The following is a 22,687-nucleotide window of genomic DNA, read 5'->3' as shown; positions in this document are numbered from 1 at the left end:
AAAATAAATGATCCCGTTTACTTTCAAAGTAGAATATTCTGTTTAAGGCGGACTGTATTCTACACGTTGAAAAGTCCTAATGGACATGAAGTCAACTTGTCAAAAGGTTTTCAGACGTAAATTCACCTCCTTGACACAAATGGACGAACACATGCTGATTATAAAAGGCCCAAAATTAAATAATCATATAACAGGCATATCCCGGGCAGCTATATGGGGGCCTGTACTTCAGCGTTGTATTAAAATGTCTAGTTCCATCTCCAACATGAAAACGAGTGTCGCTAACACTACTGCACACAGGAAAACGTATGGAGGAGAATTGCAAGTAGCCGAAACAAAGATTGTGAATGAATGACAAAAAACAGGCTCACTTTGTTCATGTTAGTCTACTGTAGAATAAACATTCTCAGGTGCTGAGAGCTATGCATACAGTGAGACCTGTTAGTCCAATTTAAAATCCACATAGCAATTTATTGATGACGGTAAGAATAGGTTATTAGGTTTTTTTGGAATATAAGCTACACTTAAAATCATTTCATTTTCTCAAAAATCGACAGTGGACCATATAACGCATAACAATATTAAAGCGAGTTTCGCAAACACTACTGCACACAGAAAAACGTGTGGAGGAGAATTGCAAGTAGCCGCAACAAAGATTGTGAATGAGTGTAGTAGTAAAAAGGAAATAAATGCAATTAAAATCTGCATACAATAGAGGCTATTAGAGTCGCACTATTCTTCCGTAAACAATAGGGCGCAGCTGTCCATCACAGTGTTTTACAATAGAATAGAAAGTGCTTTATTGATCCCTGGGGGAAAATCACTTTTGTGCTACACGGAGACTCACCTCGTCCATCTTGTCCTCTTCACCATGAGGAGCGAGCAATCTCGCATTAGCCAGGAATAGACTTGGTATCGCTGGTCTATTTGGGTTAATTTTTAGTCTGGCTAACACGCCGCCCCATCGGCCACGGCGTCTTTGCCTCGGCCTCCGGTAGCCATGGAGCTCCAGGGCTACGTGCTAGATCCTCCGGGATGTTGACTCGGCTCGTAAAATCCACCGAAATAGCCTGCTCAGACCGCAATCCAAGCTCCAACAAATCGTTACGGCTGTACATAACCTTCGCCCAGCAAGTTGCTGACTGGGCTAGTAATAAACTACATAAAAACAATGCACCTAAGGGGAGAGCCTGGGACGTTGCGTCCATTCGCGCCGCCCATCTTGGATCGTTTACATTGGTGGCTGTGTGTAGAAATGACTGCTCTTTTAATGTCTTTAATGTCCTTTGTGTTCTTTGATGTTTCCCTCTTACACATGTTTCTGTGTGCTATGGCTATGAGTTTGTTTTTCTCTTGGGCCTCAGTCTGGACCCCCTCTCCAGGGGCCCAGGCTGAGATTGATTTTTTTTCACCCCCCTCCTCCGCTGTTTCTCCCTTTTTTGTAAGGGGCGCCGGAAGTTGGTAGACCCGTCAGCGATCCTGTTCTGTCTCCCTGTAATGTTTGTCTGCTCTTGAATGGGATTGTGTGGAAAACCTCAATTTCCCCTCTGGGATTATTAAAGTATTTCTGATTTTGATTGTGTTTTTATTGGCCGTCTTCAAAAGTAAGGATTTTTCCGGTGCAATTTCTTAAATTATGATTCGCCGACTTCCGCCCAATTGTAGCTGAGATAGGCGCCAGCGCCCCCCCGCAACCCCAAAGGAAATAAGCCGTAGAAAATGGATGGATGATTCGCCGAAAGTTTTATCAGTCACAAATACTGCCTCAGTTTGCACTTCGAAAACTTTACCGCGAGGGGGCTGTCAAAATAAAGACTTTATAGAGACAAGAAAACTTTGCTAGTTAGTACTAATAAACTAGATTGATTGAGACATTGCTGGACAGCAGAGAAGTAACTAAATCCAAATAAACGTTGAATATATTTTTTTAAGATATCTGGCTTGCATCTTCAGTAGAGATGTTAATCGCTGAGAATTTATCGATATGATACCCTAATTGATATTCCTTATTGATACCAGTATTTATCGGTACTACATGTAATTAGTGGAAATAAAAAAAGTGGAAAAAATGATTTTTAAATAGCATTCCTATTAGCACAAGAGGTTGAACACCCCCAACATGATGTTCTGTAACATCTCAGAGCAGGGAAGTCTTTTATCAACAGCTGTTTATTTGAAGTCTTAAAGAAGTCAACTATGTGTGCAGTGCAAGGTGAAATGCAGTTATGTCATCTTCTTGTTAATAACACACACATCAAACTTTTGTTGCGTCCTTATTTGTCATTATTTAAAGCTGATTGTAATGTGTAGCAGCGGCAGCTGAACTCAATGTGACAACGTGTCATAGTTACCTCAGTCAGCTGGAATTAAAAATACAAATAGTTGTGTCGTTAGTCCTGAATCTTCACGGTTTTCATAGTCAACATAATTAGGAACCAGTACTAAAAAAATGGTACTTGGTCTCTTATCTTCACCAGTAAACCTTTCAAATATGCTGACATGTGTGCAGCTAAAGGTAAATAAACAGTAGCCATTTTGAATGTTTGCCTTCATTTGACCATGTGAGGTTAGGAGGACGGCCTCTAGGTCACATGGTTACACCCCAGCAATTACACTGTTGATGATTGATTTTTAAATGGTGGTGTTAAAAAGCAAATATATCTCCATCTTTTATCATAAATGCGGCCCCCGGATGAACATGTGTCACAAACATTGTATTAGACGATATGTGGATGTTGTGCTTACTTGGACTGTGATGAAGCTGTGAGGACTCAGGTGGTTTGTCTTCATGCTCTTCAGTCTTCACAGAGACAACAGTCAGTGGAAACTTGCTGAGATCAGCCTCCTCCTGCCCTACAGGACACTCTCCCTCCTCTTCCTCTTTAAAAAAGAGGGAGTGTGGATGTGTGAAACTGTCCCCCTGCAGATGAGGGAGATATTCTTCTTGGTGTTCAATCAGCTGATGGATGTCTACAGGACACAAACAAAACACATTTTAACTACTACAGGACTGTCTCGGAAAATTTGAATATTGTGATAAAGTCCTTTATTTTCTGTAATGCAACTAAAAACATGAAAATGTCATACATTTTGGATTCATTACACACCACCTGAAATATTGCAAGCATTTTATTATTTAAATATTGCAGATAATGGCATACATTTTAAGAAAACGCAAAAATCACATCTAAAAAAAACTAGAATATTTCCTTGGACCAAAAAAAAAAAAAAAAGATAAATAAGAGCAAAACAAAATCAAACATTTGAGAATGTCAATTAATGCACTCAGTACTTGGTTGGGAATCCTTGTGCTTGGAATACTGCATCAATGCGGCGTGGCATGGAGGCAATCAGCCTGTGGAATAGCTGATAAATGGTAAATGGTTGTTCTTTTATAGCACTTTTCTACCTCTTTTTAAGGAGCCCAAAGCGCTTTGACAGTATTTCCACATTCACCCATTCACACATACATTCACACACTGATGGCGGGAGCTGCCATGCAAGGCGCTAACCAGGACTCATCAGGAGCAAGGGTGAAGTGTCTTGCTCAAGGACACAACAGACGTGACTAGGATGGTGGAAGGTGGGGATTGAACCAGTAACCCTCTGATTGCTGGCACAGCCACTCTCCCAACTTCGCCACGCCGTCAGCTGAGGTGTTATGGATGCCCGGGATGCTTTAATAGCAGTCTTTAGCTCATTTGCATTATTGGGTTGGTGTCTTTCAGCTTCTTCTTCACAATACCCCACAAATTCTCTATGGGGTTCAGGTCAGGGGAGTTAGCAGGCCAATCAAGGACAGTAATGCCATGGTCAGTACACCAGTTACTGGTGGTTTTGGCCCTGTGGGCAGGTGCCAGGTCATGCTGGAAAATGAAATCATCCTCATATTTGCACACATAAATAACTTCTCAAACCTGCCAGCTATCAGGCTAGTTTTACAGGGTCAGTTACCATGGTAACTGACTCCGACTTTGTCCTACCTCTCTTGGTTTTGGAGGTAAAACTCTCAAGCTTTGCATACTCAGGACTTTGCACTTAACCTGCTCTCTGGAATATTCCCCCGGTGTCTGTGTGAGTTTTGTGTAAACATGTTGATACACATTGTTACAAACTGAGAGGAACATCAAACTCTCATAAATATTGTGTGTCTGAAACTGTCTCGTTTTTATGAACAATGTAAAACAATCAGTGCATCATCCTCACATGACAATTCATCTTCCTATAGACAATAATTTCAAAAATAGTGTTAATAATGAAATATAAAGTTAGTAAACATGTGAGAGTGAGAAGTAAACAAACCTGTTCTGTGTAACACAACTTGATGTTTTTGTTGTTGTCGCTCCTTCTCCTCTTTTGTTGGACAAAGTTCCTCCTCGTACTCTGCTATCGTTCTTTCGCACATTTTCACACAATCACAACACTTTACACTCACACTTGATCTCTACTTAGTGATGTGTTTTGATCACTTCCGCCTCTCTTTGTCACCAGCTAACATGCTAAGCTAACTAGCAAGCTAAGCTAGCTCGAGAAGCATCAAAGTGCGCTCAGACTAATATAACCGGATGCAAACAGTTATTAACGATGTTTACTCTATTCACTAGAGTCTAATAAAGGAAATATATATGTACATGGAGGCACAGATTAAGAACACTGAACTGTGACGACTGCAATAATGTCTTCACCGTCAGACGCCATCTTGCTTTATCCTCGCCGTGTTTGGTTCGCGCGCAGTGTTGTCAGATCTCGCGAGAGAATCAAGTAACCAGTCTTTTCCAAATCTCGCGAGAGGAATAAGTACAACCAGCTTTCCACCCCCGGTAAAACTATTTTATTATATACTATTTACTTATTGTGAAGATAAAAGAAAAAATTGTCCATTTCAAATTTTCAAAACAAAGATAAAACTTATTTTCGTAAAAGCATTCAAATATTTAACAATGTATTAAAACAACAGAAGTATAAAGAAAGAAAAAAATAAATAAATATTACACTCATATTATATTTGTCTTTGACGTTAATCGTTTTTATAATGTATTTTACAATGTACAATACACACACACACACACACACACACACACACACACACACACACACACACACACACACACACACACACACACACACACACACACACGCACACAAACACACACACACACACACACTCACACACAGACACACACATTTACACACACACACAAACACAATGACAGAATTTAACAAAAAAATATTTGGTTTACATTTTCCTAGTAGACATTACAGTTTGACAGCATTCTCCAATGGAACATTTTGGAGAAATATCCTGGATGAATTTGGATAGAAGTGAGTTACAAAAATAAACTTTTTAAATGATTTAACTTCAATTGTGATGATTTATCTTATGCTCAGTCCATTTTTCCCTAATTAATTTGAGGGAAGTTGTCACCGCCTGCTGCCACCTTGTGGTTTATATTGTCAGTTTTCCTCTTTTGGTGCGGTTGACCTTGTTCTTACATTTCTCCTCCCTCCTGGGGTTCCTGTGTTGTCCTTGTGGGCAGAGTTGTGGGAAGTGCACAGCTGCTTCCAATAGACCCTGGTGCTATTTAAGCAGCACCGTGACAGCTGGATGGCACTCGGTGATTCCACTCTTCCAGTATTTTGCTACCTTGGCCATTCCCAGTGCCATCCATCTTAGAGTTGTTTTGTAGTGTGCACGTCTTGTAACTCCAAACCAAGTTGAGTTTATTTTTGTATGTAAGTAGCTTTTGTTTTTGTTTTTTCACAATGCACATTTTTTCTTCTCTTTTTCGCACCATCGCTTTTTGTTACCTCCAGTTTGGATTGTTTTTGTGAGTAGATTTCCGCAGTAAAAGAAGTGTTTTACTCAACGTCCTGCGCAGTATATTGGGTTCCTCTTTATTGTGTTGAACAGCACTCTGACAGGAGTTTCTCCAAAACGCAACACCCTTTGGCGGACAAGTTTGTGATTAAAGGCTTTACATATAAAATGAGAGGGAAAAGTGGTATAAAAAAATGGATGGATGTACATTATTGATTTTTCCCTAACATTCAAAACGTTTCCATGTTCTCTGAAATTGATAAAGTTTTTAGGGATTCTAAAAGAGGGAATAAATCATGAACAACTTTAAAAAACAATTGTCGTGTAGTTTTTTGAATAAAAATGTGGATTATTAAAAACAAAATTATCCTTCATAACCTTCCACATATAATGTTGCCATTTTCTCTAATCTACATATTGCATAAAGGGCACATACATACAAAACAACATTCACCTTACAAAAGAGAGTAATAATGGTAATTAAAGGAACAGATTATTGAGACCCAAAAAATATTCACAAAGTCACACATTTTCAAAGTAAATGATCTTGCATAAAACACAACTTCTCAAATTATGTACAAAGTATATAATTTGCATCCAGAAGTGGTCCAGAAGATGTTTCAGATGTGAACTAGTAAATATGAACTAGGAGGGATTTATGTGTACTCAAAAGGAAAGGTATGAACACGTAAAACAAAAATATACATCATATAAAGTTCATTTATAACATCATTAATAATCAAAAATGATTACTGCATATCTCTACACTCATAAAAAGTATTTGTAACATATTTAGTCCTGTTTATTCTCATGTTTACAGTCAATTAGTTGTGTTCATTTTTAAATAAAAGTAGACAATGTCATATATTAAAACATGTACATGACTGAAAAAAAAAAATAATCTAAAATATCTAATCTATAAATGTTAGAATCTATGTGCTGATGTTGTTAGAAGGTCAAAGTTAGAGTTTTGAGAGTTTATTTCAAATCCTGCAGTTTCATTTGCTGCTGCTGTTCTCACCAGCACACTTGTGTTTCTTACACTGGTACTTAGAAGAAAATATTTCACCACACACACTGCAACTCAATACTTTCTCTCCTGTGTGTCTTCTCATGTCTTTTCAAAATACGGACTTTGTATAAAACTTTTACAACATACTGAACTTGTTTAAAGGGGAACATTATCAACCAGACCTATGTAAGCGTCAATATATATCTTGATGATGCAGAAAAAAGACCATAGATTTTTTCAACCGATTTCCGAACTCTAAATGGGTGAATTTTGGCGAATTAAAAGCCTTTCTATTATTCGCTCTCGGAGCGATGACGTCACATAGGTAATCAATCCGCCATTTTCTCAAACACATTACAAACACAGAGTGAAATCAGCTGTTATTTTCCATTTTTTCGACTGTTATCCGTACCTTGGAGAAATCGTGCCTCGTCGGTGTGTTGTCGGAGGGTGTAACAACACGATCAGGGACGGATTCAAGTTGTGTTATGTGGAATGTGCATCGATTAGCACGGCAGGCTAATCGATGCTAACATGCTATTCAGGCTATCTGTATGTACTGTATGTACCGCGATGCTACGACAGACATGGCACAGAGAAACGTGTGGATATCCTGCAACACTCAAAGCAGATGCATTTCCAACGATAAAGTCAACGAAATCACAAAGGTGAGTTTTGTTGATGTTATTGACTTATGTGCTAATCAGACATATTTGGTCGCGGCATGACTGCCAGCTAATCGATGGTAACATGCTATTTAGGCTAGCTGTATGTACATTTGTAGCTATATTTGCATCCAGCCTTTCCCTCCACCCACATTTAATGCCAAACAAACACTTGCCAATCGATGGATTTAAATTGCTCCAGTGGTCAAAAGATGCGATCGTTGGTTAGAAGGTGATCGCCGAATAGTTTCAATAGCTATTCGCTCAATAGCTTCAGTTTCTTCTTCAATTTCGTTTTCACTATCTGCCTCCACACTCTAACCATCCGTTTCAATACATGCATAATCTGTTGAATCGCTTAAGCCGCTGAAATCCGAGTCTGATTCAGAGTTAATGTCGCTATATCTTGCTGTGCTATCCGCCATGTTGTTTGTATTGGCATCGCTAGATGACGTCACAGGAAAATGGACGGTGGATTTACAGATATCAAAAATCAGGCACTTTAAAGCCTTTTTTCGGGATATTCCATGATGGGTAAAAAATTGAAAAATAAATTAAGCCACTGGGAACTAATTTTTATTGGTTTTAATCCTTCTGAACTTGTGATAATGTTCCCCTTTAAGTTTTTTCTCCAGTGTGTGTTCTAATGTGTACTTTCAAAGTGCTTCTTCGTACAAAAGCTTTACCACATTCTGAGCAAGAAAACATTTTTACTCCAGTGTGTGTTCTCATGTGTACTTTTAAACACTGACTTCTTACAAAATCTTTACCGCAGATTGAACAAGAAAAATCTTTTTCTCCAGTGTGTGTTCTTATGTGTACTTTCAAAGTGCTTCTTCGTGCAAAAGCTTTACCACATTCTGAGCAGGAGAAAGGGTTTTCTCCAGTGTGTATTCTCATGTGTATTTTCAAATTGTGCCTATGAGTAAAATCTTTACCACAGATTGAACATGAAAAAGGTTTTTCTCCAGTGTGTATTCTCATGTGTATTTTCAAATCGTGCTTATGAATAAAATCGTTACCGCAGATTGAACATGAAAAAGGTTTTTCTCCAGTGTGAGTTCTCATGTGTCTTTTCAATTTACTAGGATATTTAAAAGTTTTGTCACAGTGTGAACACTTGAAGTGAGTGTTGTCAGTGTGACATGTCTTGTCATCTTTAGAGTCTTCATCATCAGTGTCAGGAGAGTGTGACGTTGTGTCCTCACTATCTGATAGTGGAGCTAAGAGCTTGTCTGCTTGTGATCCTCCACAGTGGTCTCCATCAGCTTCTGTTGTCATGTGTTGTGTTGAGCTGCTGCTTGGAGGCTCCCCCCCTCCCCTCTCCTCACTTTCACCTTTGACCTCATCATCTTCCCTCTTCACAGGGACACCAGTCACTGGCATCTTGGTGACATCAACCTCCTCCAGTCCTTCTAGATGCTCTCCCTGCTGACTGATGCTGTGTTCTTCCTCTTCCTCTTTAATGTGAGGGGTCAGTGGTTCCACCTCTTCCTCTTTAATGTGAGGGGTCAGTGGATCCACCTCTTTCTCTTTAAAAAGGGGCGTCAATGGGTCCTCCTCTTCCTCTTTAAAATTGGATATTAGTGGGTCCTCCTCTTCCTCTTTGAAATGGGGTGTATGTGGGTCCTCCTCTTCCTCTTTAAAATTGGATATTAGTGGGTCCTCCTCTTCCTCTTTGAAATGGGGTGTATGTGGGTCCTCCTCTTCCTCTTTAAAATGGGGTCTCAGTAGATCCATCTCTTCCTCCTTAATGTGAGGGTTCAGTGGATCCACCGCTTCCGCTTTAAAATGGGAAGTCAGTGGGTCCTCCTCGTCCTCTTTAAAATTGTGTGTTAGTGGTTCCTCCTCTTCCTCTTTAAAATGGGGTGTCAGTGGGTCCTTCTCTTCCTTTTCAAAAAAAATGGGGAATCAGTGAGTATTCCTCTTTCTTCTTAATGTGGGAGGGCAGTGGCTCCTCCTTCCACATCCTCAAGCTCCATTTCTGTTGCTCAGGGTGAAGATGTTTTCCACGGATGTCTGCAAAACAAACACACCATCTCTGCTCAGTCACACAATGCATTCAGTACTTTTACATGCACTTGGGAAAAACAAGTTAGTCTTTAAATCTCAGTGACCCACAAACAAGCTGCTCTTTACAACATTGTTCACAGGAAAAGAAAAACAAACAAGGACGACAGGACTTTTTACTATGGATAGACAATATGGTTTAAAATGGATTTTGCGATATATTATTTCATATAGAATTACTAATAGCACCATTTTAAAACAGGCTACACAGACTCCTTATTTAGTTGCTGTAATATGCAGTAAAATATTACACCATTTCCAGTATTATTTTCTCAAATAATGTAACTAGATATTAACAGTAAATAAACAAGAACATCAATAATAATTGTTTCGACAAAATATTAGAATTAGAAAAGACACAATATGTTACTGCTTATGTCAGCTGCCAAATTAGGAGCTTTTGTAACCCACTTTGAAATTCTTCTATTATCATTCATATACCAAATGATACATCGTGACTTATATTGTTATTAGGATATAGATTTTAGGTCATATCGCCCATACCAAACATTGGTTCGCCGAGTCATTTGGTTTGGCCCACCATATATATTTATTTTTTTATATTCTTCAGATGTGTGTGTATGTTTAAAATGTGGTACTACTGTTCTACATCACGTGGAAGTGTCATGTCATGGAATTGGTATGCTTTCAACTAAGGGTGTGACGATACGGCCAGCTCACAAAAGGATACTGGATATTGGCTTGAGGAGAACAAGACAATATTTTGGTGGTTAACATGATTCTTACACATATGTGTAATTCATGTGTATATGAATGTACTTTCTCTTGTGTGCTTAGTTTTACTGTCACTTCATTGTGGATAATATTTATAAACAACCTTAATTGTTTTTCATCTTTTATTTAAGAAAGTGTTTACTTATCTGACAAATTCAAAGGAAACAGCACTTTTTTCAAAAATGTCGCCTATCATTCACATTCCTTTGTGTAAGACATATGTTTTAAATTTTTATGAATTCTAATTAGTAAATAAATGTGAGCAAAAATCAGCTAATATTAGAGTCAATGGGAGCTCCTCTATTAGACCCACAAAGTCCTCCAAATAACCATCCAAAAACTGCCATTTACATTTTGTGACCTGAATATTAACCAAGTAGTGGCACTATTGTTATTTTAAGCGCTAATGTTAAGGACCTACTTTTAGCGGTGCATTGATCACAGAAGTAACTAGCTTATGCTGTTATATTAACATACTGATCTGCTTTCCCGCCTCTAAGATGGTGAAAGCTAATTCTCGATTATAAATCATGCTTCTCACTTATGTAGTAGAAGGTTTTGGACAAAAACCGAGAACTTGGTCAACTTTGACATCCAACTTAGACCTGGAGATGGCAAGAAAAACACAAAAATACGCTCTTTTGCACAAACCTTTTTTTTCTCCTTTTGGAAAATTAATTCTTCATCTAAACGGGAAGATATGACAATCCAATCAGTCGGCATCCCAGTGAGAGCAAACATTGTATCAATCAATCAATCAATCAATCAATCAATCAATTCCTTTATTGTCATTGTCATAAATAACACTTAAGTCATACATGTCAACGATATTTCGTTTGAGCTTTGTCCAGCGGCATAGAAACTGCATTGATGTGCAGGTTGACCATAGTTTACAGTTTAGCATTTGTCTATGAGAACGTGTATAGAGGGACAGGAGGGGCGGGAACAGTGAGATGTCTGATGGGTGTTGCGTTGATGCTGCAGCAATGTAAAGTCCAGAGCACAATTATTGAGGTGGTGAAGAGTGAGGTAATAAGATGGTCGGGGGCAGTAAAGGGTCATGCTGTTCATTTAGCAGTCTCACAGCCTGGGGATACAGACTCTGAGACATTCTGGTGGTCCTGGCGCGAATCGATCTATATCTCCTTCCAGAGGGTAGCAGGTTGAAGAGGCCATGTGCTGGATGGTTTCTGTCCTTTAGGATGTTGCGTACTTGCTTTAAAGGGGAACATTATCACCAGACCTATGTAAGCGTCAATATATACCTTGATGTTGCAGAAAAAAGACCATATATTTTTTTAACTGATTTCCGAACTCTAAATGGGTGAATTTTGGCGAATTAAACGGCTTTCTATTATTTGCTCTCGGAGCGATGACGTCACAACGTGACGTTGCCTCCGTAGTCAACCGTCATTTTCTCACACACATTATAAACATCGAGTCAAGTCAGCTCTGTTATTTTACGTTTTTTTCACTGTTTTCCGTACCTTGGAGACATCACGCCTCGTCGGTGTGTTGTCGGAGGGTGTAACAACACGATCAGGGACGGATTCAAGTTGATTTACGTAGAATGTGCATCGATTAGCATGCCATGCTAATCGATGCTAACATGCTATTTAGGCTAATTGTATGTACATTTGTAGCTATATTTGCATCCAGCCTTTCCCTCCACCCACATTTAATGCCAAACAAACACTTACCAATCGACTGATTTAAGTTGCTCCAGTGTCACAAGATGCGAAAGTCCCTATCGTTTGGTCAACACATTTTACCGGCGATGCTAAGGCAGACATGGCACAGAGATGTATGGATATCCTGCAGATGCATTTCCAACGATAAAGTCAACAAAATCACAAAGGTGAGTTTTGTTGATGTTATTGACTTATGTGCTAATCAGATATATTTGGTCGCGGCATGACTGCCAGCTAATCGATGCTAACATGCTATTTAGGCTAGCTGTATGTACATTTGTAGCTATATTTGCATCCAGCGTTTCCGCCCACCCACATTTAAGGCCAAACAAACACTTACCAATTGATGGATTTAAGTTGCTTGTTTATTCAAGCCATAGTTTAAACAATCAAGCCAGAGTTTAAACAATCCTGGAGCTGATGGATGATGTTGGGTGTGTAGCGAGGGTGCAACAGAAGAGAAAGGTGGTCTGACACGTCTAGATGAGGATATGCATGAGCTCTGCATGCATTTGCGATGTTTGTATATACTTGATCCAGCGTTTTTTCTCCCCTGGTTGCACATATAACATATTATAATATATTGTATGCTTGAAATGAGCAAGATATGTAAATATGACATGTTATTAATAATGTTACTACATTACATATGTATAAATGTGTATTTGTGTATTTAAAACACTTACATTGGGATCTCTGCTTTGATGTGTCGATCACTTCCGCCTCTGTTTGTTAGCAGCTAACAAGCTAAGCTAACCAGCAGGCTCGGCTCGCACGTCAAAGTGCACTCAAAGTGCATACAGACAATAATAACGACGTTTACTCTATTAAACGACACACATGTGCACATGTACGTTGTAATTAGGACCAAGAAACCATGATAACCAAAACAACGTATTCTCCGTCAGACGCCATCTTGTTTTGTTTCTTCCTCCTGTGTGACGTCTTCGAGGTGTTCTCAATCGCGGAACAAATGTTGGCCAAACACGTGTTTCTCTGGGACAATAGTGAGTGGTGCACACTTCCTTCGCCCAGCCGCAGACCAACAAAAAAGTCCCATTTAAGAGTTGCTGGTGTAACAATAGGAAGAATATATTCCACTCCTCTCTTCTACAAGCGGCTTATGAGGTAATATAAATTATATATTTTTATATTATTTATCTTATTTACCTGATATGTTGTTCGAAGCTAGCGTGCTAGTGTTAGCAGGCCTTTGTAGCAAATGCGAGCGTTTTTTTTGAGGAGTGTCTTTTATATGTTCTCTATGAGAATTATAATGACTTATTTAATACTTTAACTTTTTTTGTATATTACAGTCACGTTTAACATCATTAAATATTTGTTACTAGAAAGGGACGAACGTCTCGTAATTTAAGTCTGGAAAAAGTCACATGGTATAATAATAATAATAATAATACATTTTATTTGGTATAGAGCTTTTCAGTGCACTCAAAGACGCTTTGCAGGATAAAAAAATAAATGTATCTTTTTATGACAGTGTAATATAATGTATTACACATACATTGCAGTAGTCTACTTTGTGTTGGTGCTAACTTTATTAGCAATAAATACAAATTATGTTGTTTGCACGCACTTCTATTACCTTGATAACATCCATCCATCCATTTTTTACCGCTTGTCCCTATTTGGGGTTGCGAGGGGGGGTGCTGGAGCCTATCTCAGCTGCATTCGGGCGGACATATCATGTAAATTAAATCAACTGATGTTTGTTATTACGAATACACTATTTGCACAATTGTTAGCGATTGATGCTTATTCAGTCAGACTAGAATAAATATTTAATTAAATATTGTTAAATTTTAAAAATAGCTTTAACATACTGCACACAAAATTAATTTGTATCAATATTGTATTTATAGTCGCATCATGAGGTACCCAAATATTCAAAAAATATGTATATATTTATATATTTGTATATATAGATATTCTCACACCAGGAAATTTCATAAGGTGTGAGTGAGGTTCAACCAACATACTATCGCACGGCCACACTCGCTGGCACTTGTTACACGTGCTTCGCTGCACTTCTGTTTGTTTTCTGTTGGGTTGAAAATGTTGTTTTCGCAGAAGGAAGAACAAGGAGAGGATATTGCGCGTAAAAGTAAAGCCATCTAGTCACAGCTCTGCAGTCTTGGTCACCGTTGACGTGAGGTGGGACTATTTTGGAGGTGCACGTCAAGGTTGGCTGGTAGGTTGGTAGTGGGAGGAGCGAGTTGGCGTCACTTGATGCTGCAGCACAATGAAACTTTTATACGTGCAGACTGACTTAATGCAGTCATGACGGTATTAAAATCCCAGCAGGAGGTTTTCTATAAGTTGTTACTTTCTATCAATAATTAATGTAAATGTGGAAAACAAGATCAATTCATAATAATCAATAACTGATGATTATTCCATGTGTAGAAGAACATCACCACAAAGTGGTGTCAGTCCACTTGGAAAATGTTATATTTGATAGACTAAAAAATATTAGACACATCGGAGGTGAAGTTTGTTTGTGTTGTCTTGCGGACGTCCAACAGATGAACGCTTGTCAAGAAGAACGTCCCCTTCAGCAGCAGGAGGATCCACAGCCCCCCCACATTAATGAGGAAGAGGAGGATCTCTGGGTTACTCAGGAGGAAGAGTTTCTTCCAGGGCAGGAGGAGGCGGATCCCAACAAGTTTCCACTGACTGTTGTCTCTGTGAAGACTGAAGAGCATGAAGACAAACCACCTGAGTCCTCACAGCTTCATCACAGTCCAAGTAAGCACAACATCCACATATCATCTAATACAATGTTTGTGACACATGTTCATCTGCGGGCCACATTTATGACTAAAGATGGAGATATACTTGCTGTTTAACATGTCCATTTAAAAATAAATGCTCATCAATCGTGTGAATTAGGGAAGTGAATTATATTTATATAGCGCTTTTCTCTAGTGACTCAAAGCACTTTTACATAGTGAAAACCAATATCTAAGTTACATTTAAACCAGTATAGGTGGCACTGGGAGCAGGTGGATAAAGTGTCTTGCCCAAGGACACAACGGCAGTGGCTAGGATGGAGGAAGCGCGGATCGAACCTGGAACTCTTAAGTCGCTGGCACGGCCACTCTACCAACCGACAGCGCGCTTGCTCCCGCTGACGTGCCGGTCCTCAAGTGACGGCGTGATGAGAGCGCACCATCATGATAAACAAAACAAAACACCGGCAAAAAGCAATAATCGATTAAAAAAACAAGCAAACTGAGTTTTGACCCAGAGAAGGCAGGTCGGTTAAAAAAAACAAAAACTCTGCATCCCTGGGACGCACAGACTTACAGAAATGCACGTCCTTTTTGATTTCAATGCGTACAAAGACATAACAAGTGTGTTAACGCCAACACTGGTTATTAATGTGATTATCAGACAGCAGTCATTTCCATTAGACAATATTCAAATATAGGTGGTAGTGTTGTAACTATACCAATATTTATGTACCGGTACTAAAATTATTGTGGTACTTTTCTAAATAAAGGGGACCACATAAATGGCATTATTGGCTTTATTTTAATAAAAAAAACTAAGGGTACATTAAACATATGTTTCTTATTGCAGTTAAGTCCTTAAATGAAATAGTGAACATACTAGACAACTTGTCTTTTAGTAGTAAGTAAACAAACAGACTCCTAATTAGTCTGCTGACATATGCAGTAACATATTGTTTCATTTATACACCTATTATTTTGTCAACTTTATTAAGGACAAACCATAAAAATTGATTATTAATCTACTTGTTCATTTACTGTTAATATCTGCTTATTTTCTCTTTTAACATGTTCTGTCTACACTTCTGTTAAAATGTATTAATCACTTTTTCTTCTGTTGTTTGATATTTTACATTAGTTTTGGATGATACCACAAATGTGGGTATCAATCCGATACCAAGTAGTTACAGGATCATACGTTAGTCATCTTCAAAGTCCTCATGTGTCCAGGGACAAATTTCCTGAGTTTATAAACATAATATACATTTTATTAAAAAGAAAGAAGATTTTGTGATGCCAAAAAATATCGACGTAATCATAGTAGTATCGACTAGGTATGTGGCGTTTGTTTACATTTTGATGCCGGTGAGCTACGGTGTGTAGTGAAGCATGTTTAGCTGTTCCTCGTCCTCCAGTGATAATGTACTTGTAAGAAACGTACTTTATTTGTCGCCATGGAGGCGAGTATTAGTGATTTAGAAGTCGCTAAAACACTGCCGACGGCGGATGGACGTTAGTCGCTAGATAGCTAGCCATGTCTTAAAGCACCTCTTCCTGAGGGTGTTTTAGTCTTATAACTTCACCTTTATTGTTAGTTTTCTAGCCAAGAGGCATCCATTCTCCCTTTCCTGTCTACACACTGTGTCTGCTTGTAAGTAGTCCGTGATTTGTGCCGCCGAACATGCTCGTCTGCTCGTAAACCAGCAATGTCACGACGTGACTTTGACACGGGAGAGGGGCGGTGCGGGATCGGTACGTTTCAGAGACGGTATAGTCCCGAAAATAATTCATTGGTATCGCGGTACAATACTAATACCGGTATACCGTACAACCCTAATAGGTGGTATGGCCCACTTATGAATAAAATAACAAAATAATGTTGGTTTTCATCAGATATGTTCTATGAATCAATCAATCAATGTTTACTTATATAGCCCTAAATCACTAGTGTCTCAAAGGGCTGCACAAACCACTACGACATCCTCGCTAGGCCCACATAAGGGCAAGGAAAACTCACACCCAGTGGGACGTCGGTGACAATGATGACTATGAGAACCTTGGAGAGGAGGAAAGCAATGGATGTCGAGCGGGTCTAACATGATACTGTGAAAGTATTTGTTCTTGTATTGTATAAGTGGATGGGGGCCCTGCTTTGGAAATAATGTGTACCCCTTTCAGAGATCACGTTTAGTTCCACTTCAAACATTCACATGTTCCACAATGAGATGAGTGCTGTAGCACATGCGTGGGGTAACGTGAAAGGTTGTGGAACTTTCTAACAAACACAGAATTGTGGCCAAACAGCTCAATTTTTGTTTCATTTGACATCATATGGACAAAGATAAGACCTTCTGGAGGAAAGTTCTGTGGTCAGATGAAAAAATGTTTAGCTCCTTGGCCACAATACAGCGTTATGTTTGGAGGAGGGAAGGTGAGGCCTTTAATCCCAGGAACATCATACCTACCGTCAAGGATGGTGGTGGTCATATTATGCTCTGGGCCTGTTTTGCAGCCAATGGAACTGGTGCTTTAAATGGGACAATGAAAAAGGATGATTACCTCCAAATTCTTCAGGACAAGCTCAAATCATCAGCCCGGAGGTTTGGTCTTCGGCGCATTTGGGTGTCCCAACAGGACAATCACCCCAAACACGTCAAAAGTGGTTAAGGAATGTCTAAATCCGGCTTGAATTTAGTTTTTAGAATGGCCTTCCCAAAGTTGTGTGGACAATGCTGAAGAAACAAGTCTACGTCAGAAAACCAACAAATTTAGCTGAACTGCACCAATTTTGTCAAGAGGAGGGGTCAAAAATTCAGGCAGAAGCTTGTGGATGGCTACCAAAAGCACCTTATTGCAGTGAAACTGGCCAAGGGACGTGTAAGCAAATATTAACATTGCTGTATGTATACTTTTGACCCAGCACATTTGCTCACATTTTCAGTAGACCCATAATAAATTCATAAAAGAACCAAACTTTATGAGTGTTTATAGTGACCAACAAGTATGTGCTCCAATCACTCTATCACAAAAAAATAAGAGTTGTAGAAATGATTGGAAACTCAACACAGCCATGACATTATGTTCTTTACAAGTGTATGTAAACTTTTGATCGCAACCGTATATATGCATGTATATATGTTTATATATCCATCCATCCATCCATTTTGTACTACTTATCTCTTTTTGGAGTCACGTGGGTGTGTATTATATATATATATATATATGTATATATATATATGTATATATATATATATATATATATATATGTATATATATATATATATATATATATATATGTATATATATATATGTATATATATATATATATATATATATATATGTATATATATATATATATATATATATATATATATATATATATATATATATATATATATATATATATATATATATATATATATGTATATGTAGGTTTGGGAAAAAAAATCACAAGACTACTTCATCTCTACAGATCTGTTTCATGAGGGGTTCCCTCAATCATCTCCTGATGATTGAGGGAACCCCTCATGAAACAGATCTGTAGAGATGAAGTAGTCTTGTGATTTTTTTTCCCAAACCTACATATTGCGCTCTACCACGGTATCGAGCACTATTCTCTGGATAATCCAATCAAGATATATATATATATATATATATATATATATATATATATATATATATAAATAGATAAATAAATGGGTTGTAATTGTATAGCGCTTTTCTACCTTCAAGGTACTCAAAGCGCTTTGACAGTACTTCCACATTCACCCATTCACACACACACTGATGGAGGGAGCTGCCATGCAAGGCGCTAACCAGCACCCATCAGGAGCAAGGGTGAAGTGTCTTGCTCAGGACACAACGGACGTGACGAGGTTGGTACTAGGTGGGGATTGAACCAGGGACCCTTGGTTGCGCAAGGTCACTCTTCCACTGCGCCACGCCGTAAATATGTATATATATATATAATATATATATATATATATATAATATATATATATATATATATATATATATATATATATATATATATTTTAACAGTCCAGGTGTGATTGATTGAATGCCCTGAGATTTATACTGGGCATTCTTTTGTAATTGCCACAAAATAACGTGTAGTATTTTGTTACTTTCTTGCCAAATATATTTTTATTTTATAGATATTTTAAAAGCACAATATTGACCTTAGGGCCCTCTGACACCTCATGGAGGACCCTTAAAATCTGTGCCTCTTAAGACCTCACTGTTTGCTTTGTACGCTCAAGTTACTTCTCAACTCGTCAAAGTTAATGCCAATCGACCTGTTTCTTCTCCTTTTTACTGAATGTGAAAGCAAAAGTGAATCTACAAATAACCGAATCGTAAAGCACAATCGAAAATGCAATCTGAATTGGTCAAATCTTAATCTATTTCGATCCCTGCATGTCTTCTTGTGTCCTGCAGACGTCTGTGAAAAATATCATCCACCTGAGCAGAAGGAGGGGTCTTCCAGTATGGAGCAGAAGAGGTCACAGCACCTCCAAGTAAAAGAAGAGGAGCCACAGGCCCCTCACTTTAAAGATGAAGAAAAACAGCGGCTGTTCCCCCACTTTATAGAGGATGACAAGAGACACCCCATCAGTGTGAAGAGTGAAGATGAGGTCAACGGTGAGGGTGAGGAGAAGAGAGCGGCGGAACTTCCAGGCAGCAGCTCAACACAACACATGACAACAGAAGCTGATGGAGACCACTGTGGAGGATCACAAGCAGACAAGCTCTTAGCTCCACTATCAGATAGTGAGGACACAACGTCACACTCTCCTGACACTGATGATGAAGACTCTAAAGATGATAAGACATGTCACATTGACAACACTCACTTCACATGTTCTCTCTGTGACAAAACCTTTAAAAACCATTGGCATCTAAAAAGACACATGAGAACACACACTGGAGAAAAACCTTTTACCTGTTCAATCTGTAGTAAAGGTTTTGTAGAAAATCGCAATTTGAAAGTACACATGAGAGTTCACACTGGAGAAAAACCTTTTTCATGTTCAATCTGCGGTAAAGATTTTACTCAAAGGCAATATTTCAATAGACACATGAGAATACATACTGGAGAAAAAACTTGTTCCTGCTCAGAATGTGGTAAAAGTTATGTAATACAACAAAGTTTAAAAGAACACATGAGAATACACGCTGGACAAAAACCCTTTTCCTGCTCAGAATGTGGTAAAAGTTTTGCAATAAATCAAAGTTTAAAAGTACACATGAGAACACACACTGGTGAAAAACCTTTTTCATGTTCAATCTGCGGTAGAGATTTTACTCAAAGGCCCCATTTCAAATCACACATGATAACGCACTCTAGTGAAAAACCATACTCCTGTTCAAGCTGCCACAAAAGCTTCCGTCACCCAAAATCTGTTACAGTACACATGAGAACACACACAGGGGAGAAAGTGTTAAGTTGCAGTGTGTGTGGTGAAAGATTCTCTTATAAGTACCAGTGTAAGAAACACAAGTGTGCTGGTGAGAACAGCAGCAGCACATAAAGATGCAGGATTTGAAATAAACGGTCAAAACTTGACTTTCTACCAACATCAGCACATATAACATGTGTGACCTCACTGTTGTGTGTGTGTGTAGCACAATCTTGTTATTATGATTCTAACATTTATAGATTAGACACTTCAGATTAGTGCTTTTATTTCAGTCAAATACATGAGTTAATATACACATTTGCGTAATTTAAAATGAACACAACAATTTGACTGAAAAGGTGAGAATAAACAGTACATAAAGTATGTTACAATAAACATGTTATGTGTAGATATTCATAATTCACTTATATACTTATTCATAATAGTGTTTTATATATGGTTTTTGAATGATTGTTACATATTTTATTTTGTAATTGTAGATGATTCCATTGAACTCCTTTATATGATGTACATATTTGTTTTACATGTGTTCATAACGTTGCTTTTGAGTACACATGAGTCCCTCTTAATTCATATTTTCTGGTTCACATCTGAAACATTTTCTGGACCACTTTTGGAAGCATATTATTATTTACTTTATACATCATATGAACAGTTGTGTTTTATACAATTTTAAAATGTGTGACTATGAATAATTTGTTGGATCTCTAAAATCCATTCTATTAATTGTCTTTATTACTTTCTTGTGTTGTATGAATATTGTTGTGATGTATGTCCCCAGACCTTTATGCAATAAACAATGTATGCTTCAACTAAAGTTGGGTACAATAAATGTTGTTAATATTTGTGGGAATGTATTTTATTCTATTTATTATCACTGTCAATTTTTCAAATATTTTCTTTACATGACTTTCAAGTATTTTACAGTTTACTTCATTCTAGACTAACTCAGCCTGGAGGATGTGTGTAATGTTGAGATGTATTGGAGATGCCTTGGTTTGTTTGGATGTTGTCAACCTGTCAATTGTTGTATTTAAAAATGTCAGATCTCGCGAGAGAAACAAGCAACCAGTTCCATTACTTCTTCTTCTTACTGGCAGTTTGCAGCCATGACTTAAAAGGTTCAAACTTCCACCTACCGGACTGTAGAATGTAGTGTGGGCCATAGGTGTTAGAATAATTATGTATAATTTGTCACACAACTCTTTTGCTTATAGTTATTATCAATTATACTTAAGTTGTGTTTTTGTCTTTGTGCAAAAGCACTACTTGCAATCTAATCCATTGCTAGCCGTCTCGTATCAGCGTTTGTGTCCAGGAACGGCCTGCTGACAAGCCAAGGCCAAACACCACGTGCCATGATGCAAACAAAGCAGAGACAGGGCGATATCACGGGTGTCAGCATTTTTGTATAATCATATATTGTGTCTGCAGCTGCTGATTATCCCCATTCCTCTAGCAGCAACTTTAGTGATGTATTCAGGGACCCCCCTGAATAAATATTGGAGCAAGTCAGACTGTTACTTTAGAGCCTAAGTTCTTTCTGTAAAGTACAGTCAAATAAATCTCTCCTCATTGAACCAAATGTAACTGTCTCTGCCTGAGTCCTTGTTTCTTGTCTGTTTAATAGATGTCATTATGTGTTTGCACCTGACAATAGGACAGAAGGGGGAAATCGAGGGCAGCAATACACCTAAGATGTTCTACTAGACTGCTGGAAATAGAAAAAAGAATAAGAATGAAGGGAAAGCAAGATGGCGTTTGATGGAGAAAGTCTAATGGGCATTATAGTTCTGTATTTTCAATCAGTGCATATATGTGCACATATATGTCGTTTTATATAGGCTAGCTTTTGTTTCCCGAGTTTCCTGGTTCCTTGATTTTTGTAAGTAAAAATAATCTTCAATCACGCTGCTGGATCAGTTTGAATTACTGGATGGATAGCGGGAAAAGGAACAATATGTGACAAGGAAGGCTGTGCATGGTGTGAGTCAGACAAGATGCCCGCGCCCCAAGTGGAACAAACATTTGAACAAAGGGGTTATAGGAACAATGGTAAATGGGTTATACTTGTATAGCGCTTTTCTACCTTCAAGGTAACTCAAAGGGCTTTGACTGTGCCGCCCTCGATATGTAGAAATATCTTGGCTTTACTCTAACACCTTTTCTTGATCAAACACTCTGAAAAACGTCTTCTAGTCCACAGGTTTATTGACCGTAAAAAGGGTAAAACTGAAAGCATACAAGCAGAAAGGATGCTTACATTACAGACATGCACACACAGCCACTTACACACACAAGCATGCTACAATAAAACATGAATTATGCTGTGTATTGAACTTAAATAGATAAATAAATGCCACAAAAGATGTAATCTAAGTGCTCGACAGCAAACTAGCTTACTATGCTAACATTCTCTTCACTGTATAAATTGTGAAAATTAGCATGTCTGACTTTTGGCCATAAAACGTCCCAAATTACATCACATCCAACAAATAATGCAACTCAATCAAATACTAA

At 38.2% G+C, this 22,687-nt stretch overlaps 3 protein-coding genes across 6 annotated transcripts in view; 1 reads left to right on the top strand and 2 right to left on the bottom strand.

Moving 5' to 3' along the window:
- LOC133545319 (zinc finger protein 664-like) overlaps nt 1-4,718 on the bottom strand; it is a 186,825-nt gene extending 182,107 nt beyond the window's left edge. For all 4 annotated transcript variants that reach the window (XM_061890781.1, XM_061890780.1, XM_061890783.1 and 1 more), the window contains exons 1-2: nt 4,303-4,718; nt 2,746-2,970 (exon numbers count right to left, since the gene is read on the bottom strand). In XM_061890781.1, the coding sequence (XP_061746765.1) occupies nt 2,746-2,970; nt 4,303-4,405 (328 nt within the window). In that variant the 5' untranslated portion in view covers nt 4,406-4,718. The remainder of the gene's footprint in view (nt 1-2,745; nt 2,971-4,302) is intronic.
- A 2,062-nt stretch (nt 4,719-6,780) lies between these two features.
- On the bottom strand, nt 6,781-13,219 carry LOC133545358 (oocyte zinc finger protein XlCOF8.4-like). Its single transcript, XM_061890858.1, has 2 exons — nt 12,678-13,219; nt 6,781-9,514 (listed from the first exon to the last, which is right to left on the bottom strand). The coding sequence occupies exon 2, from the start codon at nt 9,233-9,235 to the stop codon at nt 8,114-8,116; it is 1,122 nt and encodes a 373-aa protein (XP_061746842.1). The 5' UTR covers nt 9,236-9,514; nt 12,678-13,219; the 3' UTR covers nt 6,781-8,113.
- On the top strand, nt 12,913-21,013 carry LOC133545336 (zinc finger and SCAN domain-containing protein 31-like). Its single transcript, XM_061890817.1, has 5 exons — nt 12,913-13,119; nt 14,080-14,200; nt 14,535-14,757; nt 19,185-19,682; nt 19,767-21,013. Exons 1-5 carry the CDS (start codon nt 12,965-12,967, stop codon nt 20,276-20,278), a joined length of 1,509 nt encoding a protein of 502 aa, XP_061746801.1. The 5' UTR covers nt 12,913-12,964; the 3' UTR covers nt 20,279-21,013.
- The last annotated feature ends 1,674 nt before the right edge of the window (nt 21,014-22,687 follow it).

The sequence above is a fragment of the Nerophis ophidion genome, linkage group LG28 (assembly GCF_033978795.1).
Source record: "Nerophis ophidion isolate RoL-2023_Sa linkage group LG28, RoL_Noph_v1.0, whole genome shotgun sequence".
Lineage (NCBI taxonomy): Eukaryota > Metazoa > Chordata > Actinopteri > Syngnathiformes > Syngnathidae > Nerophis > Nerophis ophidion.
This window is presented reverse-complemented; position numbering and strand designations above follow the sequence as displayed.

What these genes read in the sequence shown, in the direction of transcription:
- LOC133545358 (XM_061890858.1), bottom strand. Translation starts at nt 9,235, where the DNA reads ATGGATCTACTGAGACCCCATTTTAAAGAGGAAGAGGAGGACCCACAT.
- LOC133545336 (XM_061890817.1), top strand. Translation starts at nt 12,965, where the DNA reads ATGTTGGCCAAACACGTGTTTCTCTGGGACAATAGTGAGTGGTGCACA. An exon ending in ACAGCTTCATCACAGTCCAA is followed by an intron (nt 14,758 to 19,184) that starts GTAAGCACAACA and finishes TGTGTCCTGCAG; the next exon opens with ACGTCTGTGAAAAATATCAT. An exon ending in AACACACACTGGAGAAAAAC is followed by an intron (nt 19,683 to 19,766) that starts CTTTTACCTGTT and finishes CTGGAGAAAAAC; the next exon opens with CTTTTTCATGTTCAATCTGC.